The 27,700-nt window shown below is 32.7% G+C and overlaps 1 protein-coding gene across 1 annotated transcript; it reads left to right on the forward strand.

The window, feature by feature from the left end:
- Positions 1-27,610, forward strand: LOC111036421 (pyruvate kinase-like). Its single transcript, XM_022318431.1, has 9 exons — positions 1-54; positions 131-260; positions 340-572; positions 781-964; positions 1,092-1,301; positions 2,130-2,314; positions 2,486-2,728; positions 20,404-20,626; positions 27,173-27,610. Exons 1-9 carry the CDS (start codon positions 1-3, stop codon positions 27,361-27,363), a joined length of 1,653 nt encoding a protein of 550 aa, XP_022174123.1. The 3' UTR covers positions 27,364-27,610.
- The last annotated feature ends 90 nt before the right edge of the window (positions 27,611-27,700 follow it).

Consider the following 27,700-nt stretch of genomic DNA (forward strand, 5'->3'; position numbering starts at 1 on the left):
ATGGACTCTTCAAATATACCTTTAAACGATGAACCATGTGTTGTGTTACCCTGGGTAAGAACATCGTTGGAATTAGACAATTATTATTGTTATTGTGGTTATAAGAAAATAAAATAAAATATATCTGTAGGAACCATGTTATGACAATGAAATGCAAATGAAAGCTTCTTTTGAGGACAACTATCTTGACCATTTAAGCAATTTAAAAATTGAATCAAATCCATCACAGAATACCTTAACCACTATAGCTTGTGGTGTCTGTTCGTATAAATACATAGACAAAAATTAATTACCCACTCTTCAGTGCCAATAAAATTTATTTGGATACTATTATTTCAGTGCCTAACGTGACTAGAGGATTGATAGAAGAATTTTGTAAAAGAGGAGCATCTATGGTAATATTTGATTTTAACGGTTTGTCATTTGAACAGTGTCGAAAAATGGTTTTCGAAATTCGCCAAGGAGTTTTTAATTTCAGTCTTAAAAATAACAACCAAGTACCGTATGCAATGACTTTAGTACTCGATCTTGGAGGATCTTGCATCACAACTGGAAGAATATTCCATACAACGGTGATACATATTTATATAAAATAATAATATAAAAATAATGGTTATGATTTCTAAGAAAAATTTTTTAATTTGAGTGTTGCAATAATTTGACTGAATAATGAATAAATATAATTACACAAGTTGAGAAATCATAAAAAAAGTTATTTCTAAAACAATTTGTTACCACGTGTCTAGTAATCCAATATAAGAATCATTTTTACTTGACCAGCCCATACAACGCTTGATCGAATTATCGACGAACGCTCATGTTTCTGTCACCAACGATATCGAGTACAAATTTAAGTGTACGAAGGACCGTATTTATGTGAATAGCGATATGATTTTTCGGCTCAAAACTAACGATCGGATCTACTTGGACTACGGAAAAATTGAACTCGCTGTGATCAGAGTAGGTAAACACTTAATATACATGTTATTTTATTATTAAAACGACAATGCGATTAACAAGAAACACTGACAATGCAATTTTTTCGTGACTGAGGCGTTAGAAAAAACTATATTATTTTTCTTTCTGTGTAGACGAGAATGAAGTGTATTGCGTGATAAAGAGAGGAGAATTTTTGGGTTCCGAAAAAGCAGTGCACGTGCCGAAAATGCCGATTGGCTCGACAGCACTTTCTAAACTAGATGAGGAGAAAATTCGTACAGGGATCCAACTCAAAGTGGACGTAATCTTGGTGCCAGGTGTCAGAAACTCAGAGTTGTTCGGTCACGTTCGCAAGTTTGTTGGTAAGTCGAGCATGAAATTATTGCCGCCGACAAACAACCAGTTCTCTTCATGTATTGAAATTACATGAGTTTCTTTCCCAATATTTCATGTGTTTAATGTTTTTAGCCTGATATACACACTTTTCAAACTCTGTACATCCATATGCCAACTTCATTTGTTAAAGATTCCGGTGCCGGCCAGCTACAGAATTTTAATGGGCCCCATAATATACATTTATTTTAATTATTTTATTTTCTAACGTACTTACCTATTTTTGTATAATGTTATAAGCCTTAAGGTCTTGTTTTAAATCTAAATTGTAATGTATTAACTTATAAAAGCCAATTTATATTATTGTATAGGACACCTAGGTTCTTATTGATTCCACATTTCCACTATATTTGTCGAATAATAAAAGTAGGAATTTCAAATAATATAACTAACCGTGTTATAGGCTTTAGCTATATTTCATACCATCATCGATCGCCGTCTATGATTTCCTAAGTACATGGTAAATTAATTAAATTGTATTTATAGTTAAATTATGAATCTAGAATATTTCCAACAAGGCAATAACAATGTGTATATAAATATTAAATTAGTACCGTCATCTTTTTTTTGATAACAACCTTTTTCTAGTAAAACCACACAGCCACACTGATCTCAGTTTGCTTACTATTACCACAATATTGTTATGTATTATGATTATTTGTGGTATAGAATACTATGTGGCAACCCCACAATCGTGGGGTTTGGTTGCGGCTGCACTGCTTGCCCACCCTACTAGTGTGGATATGTACTGTTGTCTAACTGTAGAACATTTTCTCCTGTGCTTTTTTTTTTTGAAGACTTAGAGCGAGGTGGGGAAATTAGCCTGTACTCAAAAATCGACAACACTGTTGGACTGGAGAACATTGATGATATCTTACCAGTCGTAGACGGAGTGTTCCTGAATCGACCGAACTTGTCCATGGAGGTTGGTCATGACAAGATATTTCTGGCTCAGAAGATCGTTTTATCTAAATGCAACGTAGTGAGTTATCAGGACATTGACTGTGTTTTTTCTTATCTGAAATGTATAATGGCAAGGCGGTTTAACTTTATATATTTTAAATAAAAAGTTTTTATTCTCAACAGTTCTTCAGGTATAAAAGTATAATACATTAATACAGCGATTTATTTCCCTAACCGTTACAAAAAATAGGCCGGAAAACCGACCATCACGTACGGGGAATATCTCAGTTCTATGGAAGTAAGTACGGTACCTACAAACGCTGAAGTAAATGACCTCATAAATACAGTAATGGATGGAACCGATTGCATTTATCTGGACGTAACGATGCGCAGTGAAAACAAATCGCATTGCATTCAGTACGCGTCTTCGCTGTGCCGTCAAGGCGAAGCCACCATATGGGAACAACAGTTATTTACCGAACTCAACAAAAAGGTACGAAAATTATAATATGTATTATTAGTTATTATATAGTTGTTTACACAATCAAAACAATAAACAATACAGCCGATACCATCCATAACGGCGATAGTCGTAATAACATATAGGGTATTATTATGTTACCCTAATTCAGGAAACGTTAACTGCCTCAAAGGCGGGGTAAGCTGCACGAGATCTGCTTGTTTTCCATTCCCTATTTCACATATGTCACGCCCCCTCTGAAGACGGTGTTTAAAGCCTCAATCGCCCGACTCGGACAGTTCACATAGTGTCATACCCCTCGCGGTAATGAGATGGTGGTAACTTGGATGACCGGTCTTCGGATCAGTCAATCAGACAGTCGCACGGCATGTTGGTATTCGGACGCACATTTACACGTGCACGATCACGTGGAGGCGGCGGCGGAACATGTATATCATTGAAACAACTCACCACCGCCAACCTAACTACACTTTTACAAGCGTGTGTTTAATATTATTATTCACAGTCTTATATAGTAAATAGTATGTAAGTATTGTAACTGTAGAGTACGCATCAAGCAAAGTATGCAATCCGCCGCAGGTGGATTGCCTACCTGATAATATACTACTCGCATTGTCACAAGCGAAACTCATATAGAGTTGGCAGTTTTAACGGGCAACGAAGTACACAGGATCAGTTAGTAATATTAAAATATTTATGTATAATTACTTATTTTGGTTAGGTTTAATGGGCGTAGTATACAATGGCCTATCGGAAAATTTTAAAAGGGGCGCCCTACATGAAAAAAAAATGTGTAACTTGCTTCGCTAGCAAATACAGTATTGGGTAAACTATACTATCAAAACAAAATAGATTTTTTAAAATCATTAAGTTACTTTTTACTTTAAACCAATAACATTCTACCAAATACTGGGTTCCTAGTTCCTAAGCTATTAATGATTTCTTCAGAACTAATTATTTTATTGAGAATATATTTACCAACATTCATTGATAACATACTCTGATACATTGTTGTCCTATTATAGTATTTCTAAATTAATTTTTGACCATTTTTAATTTAGAAAATGTACTTTCACATTTAACCACAAATTCTCGATAGCATTGACAATTTGCAACGTTCAGTTTAAATTATTCTATTATAAGTACACAACATATTTGTGGGTTAGTATAAGGTGGGTAATAACTATCACAACCTTGGTCAGTACTCCGTGACCACTACCCGCTGCCAACCAATAACGACGTTGTAGTTGGTGGACCGCGTGGTGGCTGCTGAAAAAATCTTTTGTCAAATACCACAGAATTGATAAAACTGTATAAGACTGATTGGACTATTATAATAGATATTATATTACATGTCTAATCGATATCGTATAATATTAATGAATCATTGCGTCAAACGATATAAATAGCCCCACTGTTGAAACACGGAGGAGGCCCAACGAGAAATGCCAGGTTTTCCGGTAGGCCTATCCGCTCATTGTCGTATACGTATGTATATGTAATATTTTAATGCTTTCGTGTGTTTTTGAGATAGCATCTAACTATCTAAGCTATCAACATGAGCTCTTAAACAGAAAACGAGCCACTGTAATGATAATCATCCCCACTACCATATAGAAAAAAATTTTATTTTGTACATTAATGTTTAAGTTAGTGGTTTTTAAAGCTTTACAGCCATTATTCAAGTACATATATATTTATTCTTATTTTTGACGGGCTTTGTAAATGTAATTTACACTTATCACTTTTGTTGAGGAATAACATTTAATGTACTTATTCTTAAATCTTTGTTTTTCTATGACCCGGGTTGGCCAATGTCCAGTTTCATCATACCTTACATCCTCAATTGGTCTAAGTGAAAAATACTTTTTTACTTATTTGTTGGTGTATTAGATAATAGTCTTCCTCTCTAGGGCATTTGAACTTTTCTTTACCCAAATACCTAAAAACAAACAATTTTGTTTTTTAAGAAACAGCATAATGTATAATAACTTATAGGTGTGAAAGAAATACATACATGTGAATCCTAATAAATTGTTCAATCTCAGCTGTGAATGTAGCAATGCATATACCCTACTTCTGTACAGAATAAATATTGGTCTGTTCACATAAATTCTGAATGATTTTACCATAAAAATACTGTTAAAAATATTCACAGGGAGATAAAATTGAAGCAGGTGGATCTGGTAAATTTTCTTTCCCCGTAGTATCAGGATTTTTATAAGGTACCTAACCTATAGGCTATAATATTAACAAGTTGACTGCCACAAGTACCATATTTTTATTCACGTTTTAAGTATACCCTAGGCCTCAATAGTTTTAACATATTTGTTGTACACGCTTTGATCACCAATACTGGTGCTCACACTGTTTGACTCTCGGACTTTGAGGGTCAATTTTGGTAAATACTTTAATAGAAAGTACAGATAAAAATGATTTTTTCTATGTAAAAAGAAAATGAATTGGGTTTTCCAATAAATATTGTTATGTGTTCATATAAAAAATACTTTTTTTATATTTTGTGTAAATTAGCTTACAAAATAATGTAAAAACAAAAAAACATTCTCTAATACACTTTTTTTTTTTGACGAATGCTTTTTAAAAAAAACAATCTAAACGTAAAGGCTTAGAACAACTTATACACATGGTTCGCATTTTTCGAGTGACTTTTTGAGCATCGTGTCTTCCACTTTGCTTCGCCATCTCATTATACCATTCGTAATATCTTCCTCTCCTGCAAGTAAGTAGCTTATGGTTTTCTCCTTAACTTATTTAGGATATTTGAGATTTTTGAATTAGTGATTTTAGAATGCTCTCTCTAAATTCAGTACCGTCCATTTTGTTACCAGTCACAGGAATGAAGAAGGTTAGTGCATTTAATGAAATTGTGTTTAATAATATTTCAAATCCAACTTTAATCATCGTCAATGTTGGTTAATGATATGATCTTCTTAAAACCCTTTCATGCCCAAATTTTCAGTTTTATATAAAAAAAATAATTATGCATTTTTTAAATTAATTTTAGTCATATGATTACATATTTAAAAAATCTTAAATATGATATTTCGTTTTTCCGAGTTTTCCGACATGTTGCTTATAAGTAGGGTTCGGGACTTCTTGCACTTAAGATTATCGAAATATGCATGGAAATATGCAGTCAAAATCGTCAAAATATGCTTTAAAATATGCAGCTAATTTTGTATTTTGTTTTTAAAAAACGCATAAGGTATATTGTAAATTATTATTATAAAAATGAAAATTTAAAAATTAGGTAGGTATTAATATAATAAAAATGTTTTTTACACGGGTTACTCATCTCCATCTGTATCAACCCAGGATTCATAAGGTTTTACCACAAATATACAATTGTCGATATTGTCGATAAAAAGGTTGATTATTAAGCGATAAAGAGACTATCATCGTAAACAGACGTACGTTTTAGATACGAAAGACTACGACCATCCAATCATGATTTTTTCCGACAATTTTACATTTATAAAAATATAAAAATGTGAAATATGCCCAAATATGTTAAAAATTTCACAAATATGTGCTTTTCTTAAAATATGACGAAATATGCAAAAATATGCAAATTCAAACTTAGTATTTAATTTCGTCATTTCATAAAACACATTTATAACTCACTTAGAATAGACTACGACCACTACAAAAATACATGCAAATGCAAGAAGTCCCGAACCCTACTTATAAGCAACAATGATTATTACTGGACTATAATTATGAATTTTTCTAAAAATTAAATAAAAACAAATATATATTGAAATAAATGTATTATAATTAATGATAAACAAAACAAAAACTTAATACTTTTTTGGTTAAAAAATGAATAAAAATGAAATAAAAAAAACAATACTTATTATAATGTTCATTTATGAAGAAAAGTAAAACTAAGAAATACTTATAATACGGATATTATTTTTTATCATTCACTTGTTGTGGAATGTTTTAAAGCAGTTTCTGTTCATAGTTATGCACAGATGAATCTTGCACTTACTGAATTTCATAAAAGTAGTTTGCTTGCAGGCCCTGCACCGCTCTTTTATATCAACCATTTCAGGCCAGTGATTATATCCGTCGAATCTGATGTGAGGTACTGGTGTTGGTGTAGAATTAGCTTTTTTTTCTTTAGCATTTCAGTTAGTGAATTTGCTGTTTTTGCGGATGGTCGTAATCTTTTGCGAGTCACAGTTATTTCGCATAAAGCAGCGGCAATATTTGTTTGAAATTCTAGTAAGCTCATTTTCAATTTTTCTTTCTTTTGTTTTAAATGACGTCGATAAAGAAGCCAGCCATTTACAATACAAACTCCAATCACCCAAAAAATTATTCGCATGTACCATTTATTTGATCTTATATCAGTTCTATACAGTTCCAACAACATAATATCAGCAACATCTACTCCATCCATACATTTATTATATTCCTCCACAACGTGAGGTCTTTGTACTTCAATACATTTTTTGTCAGACATGCTCCATCGCTTACAAGACCCAAGAGGTTCAACACTCGTATACGTAGATAAAAAATTGATTGACTTCCGATCAAACCAACAAACTAAAGATATATTATTTTCCGTTTCAACTTTGAAATCATATGATCCACGTCCTTTTTTTAAAATTCTTTTCCCAATTGCAGTGGACACTTTCCCATCCTATCTTGTCCTACGGTACAGATACTAAATATTTGTCTTTCTTCTAGAGCAACAGAAAGTTGAAGTGACGAAAACCAATTATCCGAATATAATTTGAAATTTTTTCCGTCTGGTAATTTACTTGTATGAGCCACAACAATGTCTCCAGAAAACCCCAGCCTAGTTTCTGGACAGGTACCTTTTCCTTGATATATTTCAATCTATGTTTTGACCGGCCCTTGCCATTTATCGTCATCACAAATTGTAAAAACTCAAATATACCAATGTTTTATTCAATGAAAAATGCATCCCCTACACATTTTCATTTTTCTTAGAAAACAACTTAAATTTCTCAATATTTTTAGTACATTATATATTTTTAATATCTGAAGAACTGAAGTATAGACTTAAAAGTATAATGAATTACTTATTTATAATTATTAATTACCTATGTCACTATATTAGTATTAACATTAGGTATAATAATACATATTGCAATACTAACATTTAATATATTGTAATAAATTAAACATTCCTTACTTTTTTATACTTATATTTCAACATTTAATCAAATATTTTAATAGCTTAGTTTAGACCTTAATAATTTACTATGATTTTTAACAATATCAATAATATCATCATTATCAATTTCGAGTAAAATCTGTTTCTCTACACTCATCAGCATAAATGCCTCCAATTTTGATTCTGTTAAAGTGTTTCTCAGCCGTGATTTGATGTGCTTCAGAATTGAGAATGATCTTTCACATGCTACCTAAAAAATAAAACTTACATTGTTATTATACCCATATTACTGTGTATTATTAATAAAATATGTTTGTATTACAAATACATTATCATTAGTTTTACCTGAGTACATGGTAATGTAAGAAGATATTTGTAGGCTAAAGCAAGGTTTGAGTAAGCATTGCTATATAAATTATACTCGAGTAAAACATTGTAGCAACAAACTGAACAATTCATACATGATTTACACATTTTTGAACTTGCAATCTTTTCTTCATTACTATCAACATCATCATTGTTATCGTCATCAGTATCTTGTATGTCTTTATCAACTATATATTCGTTGGGTAAAGACGTTTTTAAATATTTCCAATTACCTACCTGCAAAGCTTAAAAGTTCATTTCTTAACTTTTCAGTTGTTATAAAATTATCAAAATATTTTAACACTTAGCACAACTCTACTAAACCATTAGAAGGCAATTTTTCATTTGATATGTCTCCAAAATTATTTGGCGATAAACAAGATAGATCTGTATATAGCATTTTATTGGAGGTAAACTTTTTCCCATACTTGAAATTGTGTTATCTAATATAACATTGTAAACCTGTACTTCAAACTTTTTCTCAGCATTTAGAATAGGTGTATCTGAAGATTTTTCATCGTACATTTTTTTCTTATACCGACTTCTTACTTCAGGAAACTTTTTTTCAATGAATACATCCACATCACAATCTTCAAATTTACTATTCAATTGTTCAATAAAATTATCAGTTCGGTTTTTCACATTCTGCATATTTCTTTGTAATTTTTACAATTGTTGTAGAGAGCCATCAACCAATTCTTAAGACTTTAATAAATCTATACCTTTTGTTTGAAAATACCTCGAGAGAGGACCAACAATTTCAAAAATATGCACATAAATAAATGCCGTTAATATAGTTTGATATTCTAAAAATGATCCTTTCAGAATTTTTGCTTTTACACGAACTTCAGGTGTAAAAGAATCTAATGTCTGTATAGTGTCTAAAGCTAAAATCATTTCTACAAACAAATGTCCCTGATCTACAAAATTATGATGCAAAGCTTACTCTTTAGACCACCAACGAGTATTTCCAATAGTCACAAGTCTTCTTAAATCTTTCTCACCAATTGTTTTTTTCCATACATTCATTCTCTTGTACGATTATTTAAAAAAAATTGCAACATCATTTAATAACACAAATAAAGAGGCAGCTTGAAGTGGTGATTTTGTTGCTTCAATAATAACTAAATTCAAAATATGGCTATAACACCATACATGAATTTTACCAGGTGAAGACTTTGAAAGCCAGGATGAAAAGCCATTAAATCTCCCTTACATATTGACCGCTCCATCTGTGGTATTTCCTATGCATTTTTTCAGATCGAGTCCATTGCTGTTCAGTACATCTTGCAGCATTTCATGAAAACTTTTTCCTGTCGATTCTTTCATTGTCACAATGGAAATTAGTTTTTCATTCACTCCTTTTGAATTTACTTATCTTAAGATTACAGAACACTGATCTTGAACAGACACATCCTGTGTAGTATCCAGCTGCACAGAATACATTTCAGCTTCTTGTATTTGAGAAGAAATTGACCTTTTCATTAGAACACTTATAGCATCAATAATCAAATTTACCGTTGTTTTTGAAATGAATGTTATAGATGAACCTCTTCCTTTTACTTTTGTAGACTTATGCCGAGCAGCTTTTTCGTGAGCACTTTTGGTTATTTTATCAACATGTTCATTTAATGTCACATCATATTTTTTTAAAAGAAGTAGAATTTCTAAAAAGTTACCACGATCAAGTGTAGGATCGTGTAAAGAATAAGATGATTCATATTGAGCAGCTCGATAACTTAAACCTCTCTTCCCAATTAGTTTTACTATCTCAATAACCCTTTCTAGTATTTTCCTATTATTTTTAACTTCTTCCTTTAATTTATGTTTTTGATCTGAAAATAGTAAATAGTCTATACTTTTGTTATTTGCATTGTGTAGATAAGCATCTGAACATATTGTATGTTTTTTGCTATTTTCATGTTCATCAATTCTTTGATAAACATGTGTCCAAAGTTGCAATCCTCGGGTAAAAATGTTATCTTCTGAAGAAAAACATAAACACACACTACAAAATAAACTTTGGGAAAATATATCATATGAAAGCCAGCAACGTTGAGTTTTATTTTTCCGGTTAAATGCTTTAGATGATTTAAAAGGAGTATCCAAAAATATTTGTTGTGGATGATATTCAAAAAATTGACCAAAATCATTTTTGTCGGCCTTTTTGAAATAGCTGATTTGTGTTTTTTCATAGACATCAACATTACTATCTTTAATAACAATGCTATCCTACAAAAAAAAAAAAAAATTAGTTTGGTTTATAAGGGTAACAAATTGTCATATTATTTGTCATTGTTACTTGAAAATGTATTTAATTTTTTTAGTTTCCAATACAAATTCTTATAAGTTTTATGAAATTGAATAAAACATATTAGCATATAGTAACAAAATTATTTTTTATAAAATATAATACCAACAAGCTATAATATAATTTTTTATGTTGTGATGTAAAATATTGTTCATTATTCATACTAAATTGTTTGGTAGCATCAATAACCAATTATTTAAGAAGTAACTAATACAATTTGATGTATAAAATACATTATTATGTAAGAACTAGAATCTAGATTCAATTTTTAAGAGTAGTTTTTTTTCATGCTCTGAGAGGATTTTTAAACTGTTTATAATAGAAATATTGCTCAAATAATTAACATTACAATTATAAAATTGGTCACAATAGGTAGACATTTTAAACATTTGATTAATAAGAAAAACAAATATCAATTACATTTTTATTCTTACTTGATTTTTTACTAGTTAGTTATCTTCGAAATCCATTAGAATAGAGCTTTTACTCACATTACTCAAAATTAAAAAGTAATTAATTTACTGACTACATTTTGTGTAAACTAAACAATAACTGTAATAGTTACAATACGTAATTTTAGCTTTGTTTAAAATTAAATAGGTTAAATAGCTTACAAATAAATAATATATTGGTAACAATAATTTAATCATAACATAATACTATTTAATGCCTTATAAAAAAATATAAAAAATTTTAGCACTTATATTGTAGTAACTATTATAACTAGCTTAAACTCATTTTTCCTTTGAAAATAAATTATATTCATATTGTTTACCTAATATTTTTTAAAAATACTAAGTAAAAATAATTATTCTAGGTATGTACTTACATTTTTGAAGTTTATTTGCGGTTGATTGCAAAGATTTTCGTGTATAACTAAAATAATATATTATTCAAATTAATGTTTATACACAAACACTCATAAATCAAATAAAAATGATTCCCTTTAAATTATATTTTCACTATCATTTCAAACAAAAAAATGTACAATTTTGTGAGGTACATTTGAAATTAAATTTACTTACCAGAGTCACTATGTTTATACGGCACATTTGATGAAAAGCATTGGTCAATCTTCACACAGTTCTCACTTGACTTTTTAAAAAATTTTTTTTTCTATCATTTTCTCGGCACCACCCTCTCTTTTATTTTCCATTTCCAACAACCAATATTTTAACTCAATAGACAGGCAGATTGAAAATCATCAAAAAAATACACAACAGTCAACGATAAAATACAAAACAAGAAAAAACGCTGAACATACGAAACTATATATACTAAGTTAACAGCCAATTTAACGCATTAATAATAAAATATATTATCATTATTATCAAATTATACAACATTATAATAATAATTAATACGTGGTTATAAATAATAACTTAATACCGTGTTTTATTAATCGATTGGTATAATATTGAAGTCTTTATGAGCCATTTACAATACAAACTCCAATCACCCAAAAAATTATTCGCATGTACCATTTATTTGATCTTATATCAATTCTATACAGTTCCAACAACATATCAGCAACATCTACTCCATCCATAAATTTATTATATTCCTCTACAACGTGAGGTCTTTGTACTTCAATAAATTTTTTGTCAGACATCGCTCCATCGCTTACAAGACCCAAGAGGTTCAACACTCGTATACGTAGATAAAAAATTGATTGACTTCCGATCAAACCAACAAACTAAAGATATATTATTTTCCGTTTCAACTTTGAAATCATATGATCCACGTCCTTTTTTTAAAATTCTTTTCCCAATTGCAGTGGACACTTTCCCATCCTATCTTGTCTTACGATACAGATACTAAATATTTGTCTTTCTTCTAGAGCAACAGAAAGTTGAAGTGACGAAAACCAATTATCCGAATATACTTTGAAATTTTTTCCGTCTGGTAATTTACTGGTAAGCGCCAATGTCGACAATGACTCAACAATGTCTCCAGAAAACCCCAGCCCAGTTTCTGGACAGGTACCTTTTCCTTGATATATTTCAAAGTCATACATTAACCCCGGTTCTGGTAAAAACTTTAAATCCCAATTTGTGTGGCTTGTTACGAACATATTGTTTCAAATGAGAACGTCCTTTGAAAACAATCATTTGCTCGTCAACACTGTGTCTTGTGGTTCTGGAAGAATGTTCGATTTGTGAATGTCATTTTTGCTCCATTATGACGCTATAGATGGTTGAGGATCCAATACCACCCTCATTATGACACCCAAAAATATCCTTATTTCTACTATGTCTGTTTCTAGCCGTTTCTCGAGTCTAGATTTTGGCCGTTGGGCTTGAGCTATAAACTGTTACCATATCTATTTGTTTCTATTACCAATACATTCTATTTCTATTACCAACTACTCGATACCTTAATCTATAAATCATTAATAAATAAATAAATAAATAAATAAATAATAATAATAAAAAAAACATACCAAAGTGTAGTCGGGGTCTGCGTCTGAATCATCATCAAATGACATATTAAAAGCATCAATAATGTCATCGTTGTCCATTGTATACTATACGTCAATCCTCGAGCATCGTCAACGAGTCAGATTGAAATGAAACAGAAATTAATATGACAGTACGGGCTATAATAATATAGTTCGTGTTTGACTCCCGACCGAGCAACACGTGTGTAGCCTTATCGCAACCGCATTTTTATCTTCCGATAGAAGTGTTCCTGTATTGCTCTACGATAAACTGGTAATATGATTTTAATAAGCGCGACTAGATATCTCCCTAATTAGAATCATTAACGCTTCATAATTGCGTTCATTCGCAATAACCACCATTATGCCTACAACATCGGGCAATTTAAAATCTAACTCAAACAAACTTACTCTTAATGAAAAGTTATTAGCGTCCAAACATCCAACACCAATATCCTCACCCAAAACCGCCTCAACCCAAGACAACCTCATTACCAATGATACCAACAACATTCAACCCACTTCAAATAACCCAATAATCAACTCACAAGCCAAAAGTTTCGCTGAAACAACAGCCAACTCGCTCATACCAAAAATGAATCAAGCTATCGTTATGAACTCAATCGACGGAATTAAACAAATACAATACATAATTGCGATCAGTAAAATTACTGACGCAACCAACATTATCTCAGCTTCACGTATATCTAATAACAGGTTCTGCGTTTTCTTCAAAAACCAACAAATCACTAATGACATCATTAACAAGCACTCGGCCATATACATTGATAATATCGAGGTACCAATACGCAAGTTAATTAACCCGGCCAAGCGCATTATTTTATCGAATGTATATCCCGCTATTCCAAATAAATCTATATTCGAGGCGATAGAGACATATGGTATTAAAATAACATCTCCAATTACGGCGCTAAAAGCTGGATTCCAGCTTGACCAATTCGCTCACATCACAAGCTTCCGCAGACAACTCTACATCAATCCTGAAGACTTCCCAAAACTTCCAGGATCGATCGTTATTTCCCTCGACAACACCTCATACCGTATATTCATTACCGACGACATCGTAACTTGTTTTTTATGCAAAAAACCTGGTCACGTATCATCCTCATGCAAGATGATATACACAACGCCCCCTCTGACAGAAAATATGGACACCTCAAATGAACAAACTTCCACTAATATCTCATCCCACCATACCGTCGTAAATACCAATAGAATAAATGCGACTTCTGAATTACCTCTAGAAATCACCAGCGAAATATCCAATAAAAACAATGCTCAAACCACCCATGATGATAACTACGACGACATATCGGACACACAGCCACTCCAATCTACTTTTAAAAGGCCAGCTCCTGAATCCACATGCCCGTCAGCGCCACCCTCCCCCACTCTGATCAATACAAAATTGAGGTTGACAATGATACACCTGATACCAAAAATATTAATTCCAAAAACCAAACCACAAAAAAAATTAAAGTCAGATCAAGATCAAACTCCTCAACAAGAACCACTGAAATATTAGATAACCTTCTCGAGCCAGCAACAGCTATCCTGCAGAATAAAGACTCCCCCCTTAATCTAATCACTTTCAAACACATTCTAGAAAACTTCACGAACAAAAATTTAAATATACATGAACTATGCATTAGTGTTGGATCCAATGCTATCGAAGTCCTAGATATGGCCGAAAAAATATTTCCACTAATGGTGGAAAAAAAAATTAAAAACAAAATATCCAAACTAACTCAAATTCTATTCCAATCTATACCTCCCCCCGAAAAGCCAACTCCGCAGACTTCCAACCCGAATCAATCAAACCAATAAAACACTACTCAAAATCCATCCCCTCCTCCTTATCATAATGACCAATATCATACAATGGAATCTAGATGGCTTTTACAAACGAAGCACCGATCTACAACGAATCCTTTCCAACTTACAACCCAGCGTTCTATGTCTCCAAGAGACCAATCTCAAAATGGGACAAACTGCACATGTTAAAGAATATACCAGCTATTGCAGGAACCGCGTAAACCCTATCAGAGCGAGTGGCGGCGTTGCCATACTCGTTAAAAATAACATTGAAAACAGCCAAGTCAATCTCCAAACACATCTCGAAGCCATAGCAGTAACAATAAAACTCCAAATACAAATATGCGTATGCAATATATATCTTCCTGACAGCACCAACTTCAGCCTCCATGACCTTACCCACATTATCTCTCAACTACCTAAACCCTTCTTATTAATCGGCGACTTTAACAGTCGAAACACACTATGGGGCTCCTCCTATACGGACAGTAGAGGAAAAACAATAGAGAAACTGCTTGAAGAACCAAACATAATAATCTTAAATAATGGTAGCCCTACTAGACATAACGCAGCTAACGGAAAATTATCAGCAATCGACCTATCTATAGCAAGCTCAAACATTGCCCCAAGTATCGAATGGAAGACCCTCCCTACCTATAATGGAAGCGACCACTGGCCAATACAGTTACAACTTTTTCACCAATCGTCAAAAACAGATCCCATAAATAAATGGAAACTCAAATCACCAAACTGGGAACTATTCTCCAGCCTTGTTGACCAGTACATCACAGAAAACCAATTAGAAGTTCCAATTGAACACATACTACCCATAAACCAAACCCACATTGATGAACTGATCAACAAATTATCAATGCTAATAATAAAGGCAGCTAATATAGCAATCGGAAAATCTAGTCGCCCTCTTAACAAAAGAACAGTACCATGGTGGAACGAAGACTGTAAAACCGCAATCACAAAATATAAAAAAGCTCTCAACCGCTTCAAAAAAACCCACTTACAAACAGATCACATACTACTTAAAAAATACAAAGCTGAATCCAGATACATCGCAAAAAAAAGTAAACTTGAATGCTGGCAGAAATATACATCTACAATCAATATCAGAACCCACCCATAAGCAGTCTGGAACAAAATTCGTGCTCTCAAAGGATGTAAACACCAACCTATTCCTAACCATATGCACCTCAACCTAAATAATCTACATTCAACCTCCGAAATCGCCCATGCCTTTGCTGAGACATTCAAATCAAACAATAGCAATGCAAATTACAAGGAGAACTTCCTAATTTTCAAAAACGAAACTGAAAATAATATCACATTTAACACCTATTCTCAACCTGACAATTCGGAATACAATCACCCATTCAATATAAAAGAACTCTACCTCGCACTTCACAAATGTAACAGCAAAAGTCCTGGTCCCGACGATATTCCTTTCATCTTCTTGAAAAACTTATCGGATAATGCTATCAACACTCTCCTCGCAATTTACAACTTAATCTGGAACAATGGAATTTTCCCCAACCAATGGAGACAGGCACACGTAATCCCTATACTAAAACCAGACAAAGATAAATTCAATATACTTAGCAACCGTCCAATTTCGCTTATCAGTACCCTAACTAAATTACTTGAAAAAATGATAAACAAGCGCTTAGTGTGGTTTCTCGAAACGAATAAAAAACTCATAAAACAACAATGTGGCTTCCGCAAAAACCATTCAACCCACGATGTCTTAGCTACACTCCACACAGATATAACTGAATCAATAATTAAAAATCAACACCTTATACTAATTGCCCTTGATATAGAAAAGGCCTATGACATGGTATGGAGGAAAAAAGTACTATCCTCCCTCCAAAAATGGAATATCACAGGAAATATGCTAACCTTTATTCACAATTTCCTTCGAGATCGAAAAATTCAGGTAAAACTAGGCAATACACTTTCTGAACATCTAGATATTGAGAACGGACTACCGCAAGGATCGTCAATAAGTGTCACACTTCCTCGCTGCCATCAATGACATATTTAATAACATTAAGCCTCCCATAAAATACACACTATTCGCCGACGATTGCAACATATATTGCAGAGGAGACAATATCAAAACCACTGTAGCACTTCTCCAAAATGCACTAAAAGCCCTATCTGACTGGTCCTCCATCACAGGTTAGGTTAGGTTAGGTTAGGTAACCTTCAAGTTCTCATCAGCCAAAACTCATGGCATAATTTTCAATAACAAAAAAAAAAACGAAACAATCCATCATGTATACCTAAACAACACAAAAATTGAATACACTGAAAGCATCCGTATACTCGGGATGATATTTGACAACAAATTTACATGGGTCCCCCACCTCAAAAATCTTAAAAATGAATGCAAGATTAGAATGAAAGTCATCAAAACGCTGTCCCACCACACATGGGGTTCCGAAAAAAACACTCTTATCACCATATACAAATCACTTATTTTATCCAAAATTGACTATGGCTCTTTAATTTACAACTCAGCCAATCACAACATCTTACGTACAATTGACCCAGTTCACAATGAAGGAATAAGACTTTCAATAGGAGCTTTCCGCACTAGCCCTGTTTCCAGCATTCTTTGCATCGCAGGCGAACCACCTCTCCAGATCCGAAGAAACAAAGAAATTCTAAAATACGTGGCAAAAAAAAAAACCTTGAATACCACATGGCATCTCAAATATTCACTTCCACTCCTAGCCTCAGAACTCCAATGAAATGTGAAAAAATCAGTGACACACACACCAAACTGTGTAATAATTCAAAATGCCTCATTAACACTGACACCTTCTTTCCTTTTACGTCAACTCCCTACTGGCAATGGTCCCCTAAAATAAATACGCAGCTCCTCCATCTCAAAAAGGACAGCACCGCTCACACAACTATAATAGCAAACTTTAATGACATTTTACACACCGAATTTCAAGATTTCAATCATATTTATACCGATGCCTCCAAAACCTCTATCGGAGTAGGGTTCGCTTACTTTACAAGCCAATCCTCAAAACGATTTAAGCTCCTTCCTGAAGCCAGCATATTCACAGCGGAAACCCAAGCTATCAAAGAAGCCATAATATTCGGAAAGTCGTCAGTATCAAATAAAATCTTAATAATCAGCGACTCCCTAAGCGCCCTTCTAGCAATCGAATCACCGAACCCCTCTAATGAGATAATCTGTCAAATACATAACATCATCACATCGACCTATAAAGTAATTGAATTCATGTGGGTTCCCTCACATACGGGCATTCCTGGAAACGAAAAAGTAGATATACTAGCAAACGAGGCAATCACCTCGTCCTCATCCTCAACCATTACCACCCTCCCATACCAAGACGTCAAAAGATGTATTAATATACATACTTCCAATATGTGGCAAACATCCTGGGACGAAATACCAATCACTAATAAACTTAAATCGATTAAAAAGAAAATCACTAAATGGCACACTCAGCCTAATGCTTCCAGACGATCCGAAATCATCAATACCAGAACAAGAATCGGCCATACCAATCTCACCCACATTCACATCATAAAACATGAAGAACAACCTCTCTGTAGTCAATGTAACGAACCGCTATCAATCAAACATATAGTCTTAGACTGCCCGCTATAAGTCAACGCAAGAAACATCCTCAACAAACCATCAACGATGGAAGAAGCTCTAGGAGAACACAACACGCACCTGATACATACCTTCTTCAAATCCATCGGCATTGACACAAAAATTTAATACAAAGATTAATTTAGAATTTAGAATTCTGTAATTTAGTTATTAATTTTCTTATTTGTATATTCTCTAATCAATGATAATGTAACCACATCCACAGGCTAATGACCTAGCTGTTGAAGCCTTTAATACTAATAAAAAAAAAAAATAATAATATAGTATAGGCTTTGAGTACCATAACTGGTACTCCCTCGGAATCAGTGTATTTTTCTTTAAATAAACGTACAAATGTATCAATAAGCGTTTAAATATAAGAAATTTATGAGAAATATGAAAAACATCGAAGGTTATGATGTAATCTGTAGAAAAATACAACGTCGTATGTGACGAAACCAGAGAGTACCAGTATTGGTACTCATGGCGTGAGATTACAACCCTATAAAAATACTTTGGCAGTCAACGTGTTAAAAATTTAAACCTTCTTTTTGTCAAATTATCTATACAAATTAATACCTTTTCTTAATTTGGACCAATCCTAACTTGATCATAAAAAATTCTGCTTTCTTCTTCTGCTTCTATAAGTTTTCTTTCAATCAATCATTTTGTATTGGATATAATTCCTGAATGATTGTTATAACTTATAACATTAGTAAGTTGAGTAAGATTCAGTAAGATGGTCAATATTTATTTTATCACCTTCATCTTATTCCTCTAGGTCAGATATATCTGCTTGTAATAGCTCCACCATTTTATCATCACCTAGTTTTTCTCTATGGTACTAGTTTTAAGGCGAAATTTAAAAAAAATGTATATTTGCAACAAAATATTTATAAGTTCAAAAATAATCATCAGAAATTTAAGACATTATTCAAAAAAATTAAAGCTGTTCGTTTATCCCCAATAACAATTATAGAAATTAGGCATCATAGTGTTTATGATAATATAATGTAAATACTTCAAAAGTTAGATCTAAAATAATACTTTAATCAGAAATATGAAGTAATTTTTAACATGATAATAATTTTTTCAAATTGATTAAGTTAAAAAACCTTCAAGTACAGTAGTATCAAGTATAGTATTATGAAATATTTAATATTTTGTTTTAAAACATTTTTTAAGCTTCGGCAACTAAGGCCATAGGCTTTAGGTTGTGATAATGTATGGTTTTTGGGACTATGGGGTTTCTGGAACACGTGTGTATTTGTTTGGCAGATTGTCTAATGGGCACCTGTAGATTTCTGCCATGCCCCGGTAGGGGATGGCGTCCTCTCTCTCCAGACACCGTGGCTCCCAACCTATCAGCTAAGATCAAAGTGTACTTAAGAGTTTTAGAATAAAATAGAGAGGTATCTCTAAGAGAGATAAATTTATTTTTTACGCAATATTGTAAATACTAAATTTAAATAAAATAATAAAACACAATATGTGTCCATACTTGAGTATTAATAAATAAATAAATATTTATTTAATTTAAAAAAAAATTGTTTACATTTAATTATACTATAAAAAAAAAAAAATCAAATAAGGTTATAACCAATGTTATTGTCCAATCCCTTAGCCATCGTTTAGGATGATAGGTACTGGCTGTATTTTTTGTACTCTTTTTCCAACCTATACTAGAATGCCAAATTATTATGTATAAGTTATTAAAATAATCACAACGATGTTCATGGTGCCATAATAATATGTTTTACGTTAATACAAATGCTATTTTGACTATGCAATCATTAAATTTAATAAATTAACTATTGGTTTTGAGTGGCGAGTGCATACCTATTATTACGTTACATTACCAAAAGATTAACGGATTATATAATGTTATATTATGTTATTCTTTCAGTCCAAACCAAAAATCAATCCTACCCATGCGGTTAGCATCGGATGCGTTGAGGTATCGTTCAAATGTCATGCAGCCGCAATTATTGTGATTACCACTTCCGGGCTGTCAGCTCAGTTCATTGCGAGGTACCGGCCAAGATGTCCCGTATTAGCGATCATCAGGCATGGAAAGTCCGCTAGAAAGCTATCAGTATGGCGTAATGTCATTGCTTTGCAGTACATTGGTAAATATTTACAACAATAATAATAATAATACGTTTATACTATGTGTCAAGTCCAGGGCTTGCATTTGAAAAAAAAAACTTTGTTTTACGTTATTTACAATCAAAACGTTATACAAATTTTGCGTTTATCGTTATTTAAAATTTAAAAGCATTTAGATACCTGTTTTAAAAGTACACAGGCCGCAATTTAAAAGTATATGACTATGACCTTTTTTGGGGGACATAATTTCCCTATTCTGAGTTTTAAGTAGGTATTGTATAATTTTATTTATTTAATTAAATAGGTTAGATAATCCAATTACATATTATTTACAAAATATAGAGCACAGTAGTGATACAGATTAAATTACAATACATAGTTCGTAAAGAAATGGAAATAGAATAAATGATATTTCAGTATGATAATAATTAATCTTAAGAGTAATAAATAATAATGTATTATTGAATTTAATAAATTACCTAGGCTCTAAGAACTTCATAATAAAATGATACATATAAAAAAAAAATCATGATGGTTATTTTTAAATTTTGAATGTATTATTCATTAGGTTTTTGAATGTTAAAATTATTTAATAAGTTTTACAATATTATGCGTGAGAATATCATTTAAGCAGGAATTTATAAATATGATAATATAAATATAAATATTAAACATTTGACAACAATTAGACAAACACTGACGAGTGACGACTGAACAAATCTGAGAAAACTGAACACCGAACACAATAGTTGAATAACTTGAATGGTATACATTTCGACCGTAGTACAGATAGTACAGTACAATATTATCAGAGTATCACTATTATCACGGAATAAACAGAAAGGAATCTTAAGGCTCATCGAAAAACCGTCCGACATTTCTGAATTTTAAACGTGCTGCCACATACCGAGAAATTCCCTGTTTTTAAGTTTTCTGTGGTTTGTGAATACACTGTCAGTCGGCAATTCCACTCATAACAACAACAATACATGGCCAACATGTCTGTCGATTTTCGTACTCCATCACGGTTACGTCTCGAATTTTTTCCACTCCTAAGTCTAAAAGTGTTTAATGTTTGCTGTTATATTTGCAGTAATCTACATTCTACAGTCCGTGGTGTCGGTCGGTTGTGCGTTTCGTTATCGGGTCGTCTTATCGTTTTTATACTTCTACAGTCCGAATAAAATAGTAATAACCTATAACAGTCATTATGCCGCCTACGTCACCAATCACTCCTTAAGATGATAAATTTAGCCAACTTATTGTTATGATTAATGAGTTAAAAAATTTTATCAACTGTGATTACAACTGTATTAGATCTAATCTTGCTTTGTTAGACTGGAATGGCATATTTAATGGTCTAGATATCAATGATGCAGTAAATACGTTCTATGAAAACGTTTATAAAATAATTATTACGTATTGCCAAATTAAAACTTTATATTTACCAAAACACCCTAATTGGTTCAGCCATTCGTTAAAGAAGTTAATTTTTGATAAAAAAATTGCTCATAAAATGTATAAACAATCACCTACTTCACATAATTAATAACATAACATTTTTTCTAATCTGCGTGCGCGCTGTAAAGCTAAAAATAAATTAGATTACAATATGCATATCCGGAAAACACAAAACTCCATTACTAGTAATCCTAAATTTTTTTGGCAATATGTAAAAAGCAAACGATCTACTCAATCTCTTCCGAATTCTATGTTTTACAATAGTAACACTATTTCCGGAGGTGATGATATTACAAACAGTTTCGCACATTATTTTTCCCATGTTTTGAATATACCATCTCACTCGCAATCTATTTCGGATTCTTACAATAATAGTTTTCAATCTGTTGATTTTAATTCATGTACGCTGACTATCAGCGATGTAGTATCGAAGTAATCTGTGCAATACTGTTCATCTGGTAGTATCCTATCGCGCCATGTCTAATACCTTGAAACCTACCACTCGATCTGCCACTAAATTACCGGCCGTTACTTCACCTAAAGTTACACCTTCATCTGCTAGCAGCTCTTCAACCAACAATGACATCATGACCGCATTATCATCTCTCCATAATGAATTTTCTGAGTCCTTTAAAAATCAGTCCATAAAGCAAGATAACCAATTTAAAGAGCTCAAGACTGACATTGTAAAAATGTCCTCTCTTCTTGCTGAACTCAAGGCTGAAAATAACATTCTTAAATAAGAGGTTCAATTTCTCAAAGATAAAGTTTTGAAGCTTGAATCCCTGGATTCTCCTGCCTCTTCTTCTTCTGTTGTTGCCCAAGTTTTCCAGGAAACTTTTGAAAGGGAAAGATGTTCAACCAACCTATTGGTATACAGTATTCCTGAGTCTTCCGCTGAATCTACCTCTCAGCGTAACACCGACGACAAATCTGCATTTGAGAAAATTGTAGTGCCTCTTATAGGAAACCTTCCTGCTCGCTACAAATTGATTCGTTTGGGTAAAGCTCAGCCTAACAACACTCACCCCCAGAAAATTATTCTCGAGTCCAAAGAATGTGCCGCTAATATATTATACAGCTATTATGATGTTAAGAAAAGTGGTATTAATCTTCCACCTAACTTTCGCATTGCTAAAGATAAGACTCTCCTTCAACGGACCCTACTGCGTAACTGCCACTCTGAAATTGATCGTAGAACTCAAGCCAGCGAAGTCGGACTACGTATTGCTCATTTAAATGGTCTACCAAAGGTTGTGTCTCACCACCATAAGGAAGGAAATTTCAATCAAAGGCCAACTATCAACAACCCCTAAATCATTAGCCAGTTGCCAACTCAATTTCTGGTTTTTACCAAAACTGCCGTGGTCTCCGGACAAAAATTAATAATTTTAAATGTAATATAGCCTGTATAAATTATGATTTTTTTGTTTTAACTGAAACTTGGTTAACAGATTCTTTAACTGATTGTGAACTTGGTCTTTCCAATTATAATATCTACAGATATGATAGATGTTCTATTACTAGTAATTATATAAGGGGAGGCGGAGTACTCATTGGTATATGAAAAGATATATCTTCTAAATTACTTGTCGTTCGTGAAATCAATGTTGAACACTTATTTGTGATGCTCACTGTTGGGTCTTCCAAGTTTATAATTAATGCTGCCATTTTCCCCCTCTTTGTCCATCTCATTTATTTGAAAATGTTATGTCCGTCTTAGAAACGGTTTATCAACACCATCCTGAACACATATTCTTGCTCTGTGATGATTACAATTTGCCTGAGGTTTCTTGGTCTAATGATTCACATGGCCTTAATTATACTTCATCATCCGCTCTTCGTGTGCCTTGTGTTCCAGAACTACTTGCTTTCAATGGATTCTACCAAAAAAATTATATTTTAAACTTTAAGGGTTCCATACTCGATCTAATTTGTTGTAACATAGACTCCGTTGTTGACACCCATTCTCTTGAACCGTTTGTTCCACCTGACCCATATCATCCTCCTCTAAAAATTTCATTTCCGTATATCTCCACTCCTAATATATGTTATTCATCTCATTCCTTTCTGAGTTTTAAAAACGCCGATTACGATTCTATAATTTATTTTTTGTCTTCCTTTGATTGGTACTCTACTCTATCCAACCTAGACTTAAATACTGCGATTTATACCTTTACTGATGCTCTTCATAATTCAATCTTGAGATCTGTCCCTATATCACGCTTCTATAAATCAAGTTTTCCCACATGGGTATCTAAAGACCTCAAATCATTAATTTATCGTAAGAACAAAGCTCATGCAAAGTTTAAATCTTCCTTCGACCCTGCTGATTACACTGCTTTTCCCCTCCTTCGTGCTAAATGTAAATATACTTCCAAAAAATGTCATAAAGAATTCGTCGAAAAGTCTGAAAAATCTCTATCCTCTAATCCCAAAAAATTTTGGGATTTTGTACGCAAGAATCGTTCCCACAATGCTGTTCCGAACACTGTTTCTTTAAATGGTGTCAATAGTTTTTCTAAGCTGGAAAGTGTTAATCTGTTTGCTAAACATTTTTTTCGGTTTATTCTCCAGAACCCGTTACTTCAAATCTTTAGATATAGATATCCTAACCCAGATATATATACAGTTCTTTGACTTACCTAACAACTGTTACTTCTCTGCAAACGATGTCCTCCTCAAACTTAATACTTTAGAAAATGTGTCTTCTATTGGACCCGATGGAATACCTGGCGATTTCCTCTACAAAACAAGGTTCATTATTTTCTATCCTCTTTGGATCCTATTTCGAAGATCCCTCGATGATAGTACTTTTCCGGACATGTGGAAAATTGGTTCCATTACTCCTATTTTAAAATCAGGTTGCCGTACGTCAGTCACTAATTACAGACCAATTTCCATTTTAGGGCATATTTCTAAGCTCTTTGAGTCATTAGTCTTAGACGCAATTCAGCCTTCTGTAAATTTGATCTTAGCCAACGAACAGCATGGTTTCCGTCCTGGCAGATCAACGGTTACTTGTAACCTTGTTTTCTGCAATTACATATTCGGATCTTTTAAAAATGGAACACAGGTTGATGTCATATATACCGACTTTGCTAAGGCGTTTGACTCTGTTAACCATGAGATTCTAATCTCTGTTCTTCGTGCTACTGGATTTGGGGATCCTATCCTATCTTGGTTTAATTCATTTTTAGTAAATAGATCCCAATGGGTTAATTTGTTCAACACTAAATCTGACTCATTTTTATCTCCCTCAGGCGTTCCCCAGGGGGACATCTATCACCTCTTCTATTCTCTTTGTTTGTTAACAGTGCTAGCTCCTCTCTCAAACATAGCAAACTTCTTTGTTTTGCCGACGATATGAAGATTTTCCTCGAAATTAACTCTGTCGATGATTGTCTCAAACTCCAGGATGATTTAAATAGTTTCTCCGCATGGGCTGATTCTCTCGGTCTCACATTAAATATTGAAAAGTGCCGGTCCATGACATTCACAAGAAGTCGCTCTCCTATTACTCATCTTTACTCATTGAATGGCTCTAATTTGATTCCAGTTGACTCTAGCATCTGTGATCTTGGTTTTACTTTTACTCCCTCTCTTTGTCCTAGAGCTCACATAGACAGAGTTACATGCAAAGCCCTTAAGGTATTGGGTTTCGTCAAAAGAATATCTAGTGACTTTAAGCTTTCCGCTTCCCTCAAAGCTATATATTGTGCACTTGTACGTCCAATCGTTGAATACGGCTCAGTTGTATGGGATCCCCAATCAACTGATGCTTGTATTCAACTAGAAAGGGTTCAGAAAAAATTAATATGTTACATGAAACATTCTCTTAACGTAAACTGCACCGCTCACGATTACACTCCTCTTCACTGTTTGCTTAACTTATCCTCCCTAGCTGACCGTCGTCATTTCAATAATCTCACATTCCTTAACAAACTCTTAACAGGCTTGGTCGATTCCCCATCTCTTCTTTCTCTCATTAACATTAGAGTTCCTGTTAGGTCCACCCGCAATAATCATCCTTTCTTTATACCTTTCTGCACTAGAAACTATCTAAAAAATGAACCTATTACGAGATTAATGAAATTAGCCAATGAGGATCCGTTGTTCCTTAAATAGTTTTATTTTTGTATTCATTGTTTAGTTTAATTTATATTTTATACTTTGTTATATTATTCATGTTACGTTATTGTATGATTGTATTGTTCACCTAATAATTTTAACCTGGGCACACGCCCGTTTATTCATGAAATAAAAATAAAAATAAAATAAAATAAAAAAATTTGAACGAACAGTGTTGCACGATATAAAGGAAAAAAGGGATATTCCCGGTACGTGGCAGCACGTTTAAAATCTAGAAATGTCAGACGTAGTTTTATCATCTCCCATAAGAGCCCATGTTAAATGAAATAAGATTCCGTTCTGTTTATTCTGTGCTATTATTAGCTATTGGTAATTAAATTATTCTATTAGTACCTTCTTATTAAGTTTTAAAATAATATCTAATACGGTATCTCCCGGATAGGCCGGATACGGAATAAAATTAATTCTAGGATTGAATAAATAATTGAATACTATTAAGTATTATTACATAATTGGAAATTAATTATTTCGTTTAATGGAATACAATATATACCGTTTTGTGTTATGTTATGTTATGTTTAATGATATATCATATATTTTGTTAAACGTTACGTTTTGTTTTGTGTTTATTTATTTATGTTTATCGTTTTCCGTTATAAATACGTTTACAAATTTCAATCGTTTTTTTTACCAAATATAACGTTATTATAACTTTTGCAAGCCCTGGTCAAGTCCGCTTAACTAGTCTATGTGACACAATCCCATCATTCAATTACCCTTTACTCAAAACCTATGTTTTTTTATTTCTAAAATCAATTTATCATTTTAACCCAATTTCCAACCAAAAATATTATTATTTGGACATGTATTCCTATTTCCCTTTTTTGAATAAACTACAGTTATAATATTCTGGATACAAAGTCTATTGGACAATCTATGATTCAAATGAAAAGATTATTGCATGAATAAACATGTTATATAAGTATACAACGTCATGTAACTGTATGTTACAGATCCGATAGAACACACTTGGTATAAAGAAATCGAAAACCGTACAAGGTTTGCGATGGATTTTGGAAAGAGGAAAGGCATGTTACATCAGGGAGATTTGGTTTTGCACATGAGCTGCTCTAAACAAAACGCGGGTTTTGCTAACACCATGAGTCTATTCTACGTCAGTGCTGATGACTTCGATAACGCTTAACACTTAAATTTAACTTGACAACAATAAAGCATTTAAACAAATTTTTACCCCATATCATATGAGTTTCAAAATTATTCATCAAGTAACGATGTCAGTTCTAATATTTTATCAAAGCAGGGGTGAAACTATAGGATTTTGAGGGAGGGGGTATCTCGCTCCACTAAACATACCCTATTCGAACATTGGGAACCTTTTAATATTATAGTCGGCCAAATCGATGAAAAGAAATCGAATGAAAAACATTAATTTTATCACTCAATTGTTAAGGTTTTTTTTACATGCCTATGAACAATGTACATAATAATGCAGCCACAGATCAACGAAAAAAACATTAGAT

The sequence above is a fragment of the Myzus persicae genome, unplaced genomic scaffold (assembly GCF_001856785.1).
Source record: "Myzus persicae strain clone G006 unplaced genomic scaffold, MPER_G0061.0, whole genome shotgun sequence".
Lineage (NCBI taxonomy): Eukaryota > Metazoa > Arthropoda > Insecta > Hemiptera > Aphididae > Myzus > Myzus persicae.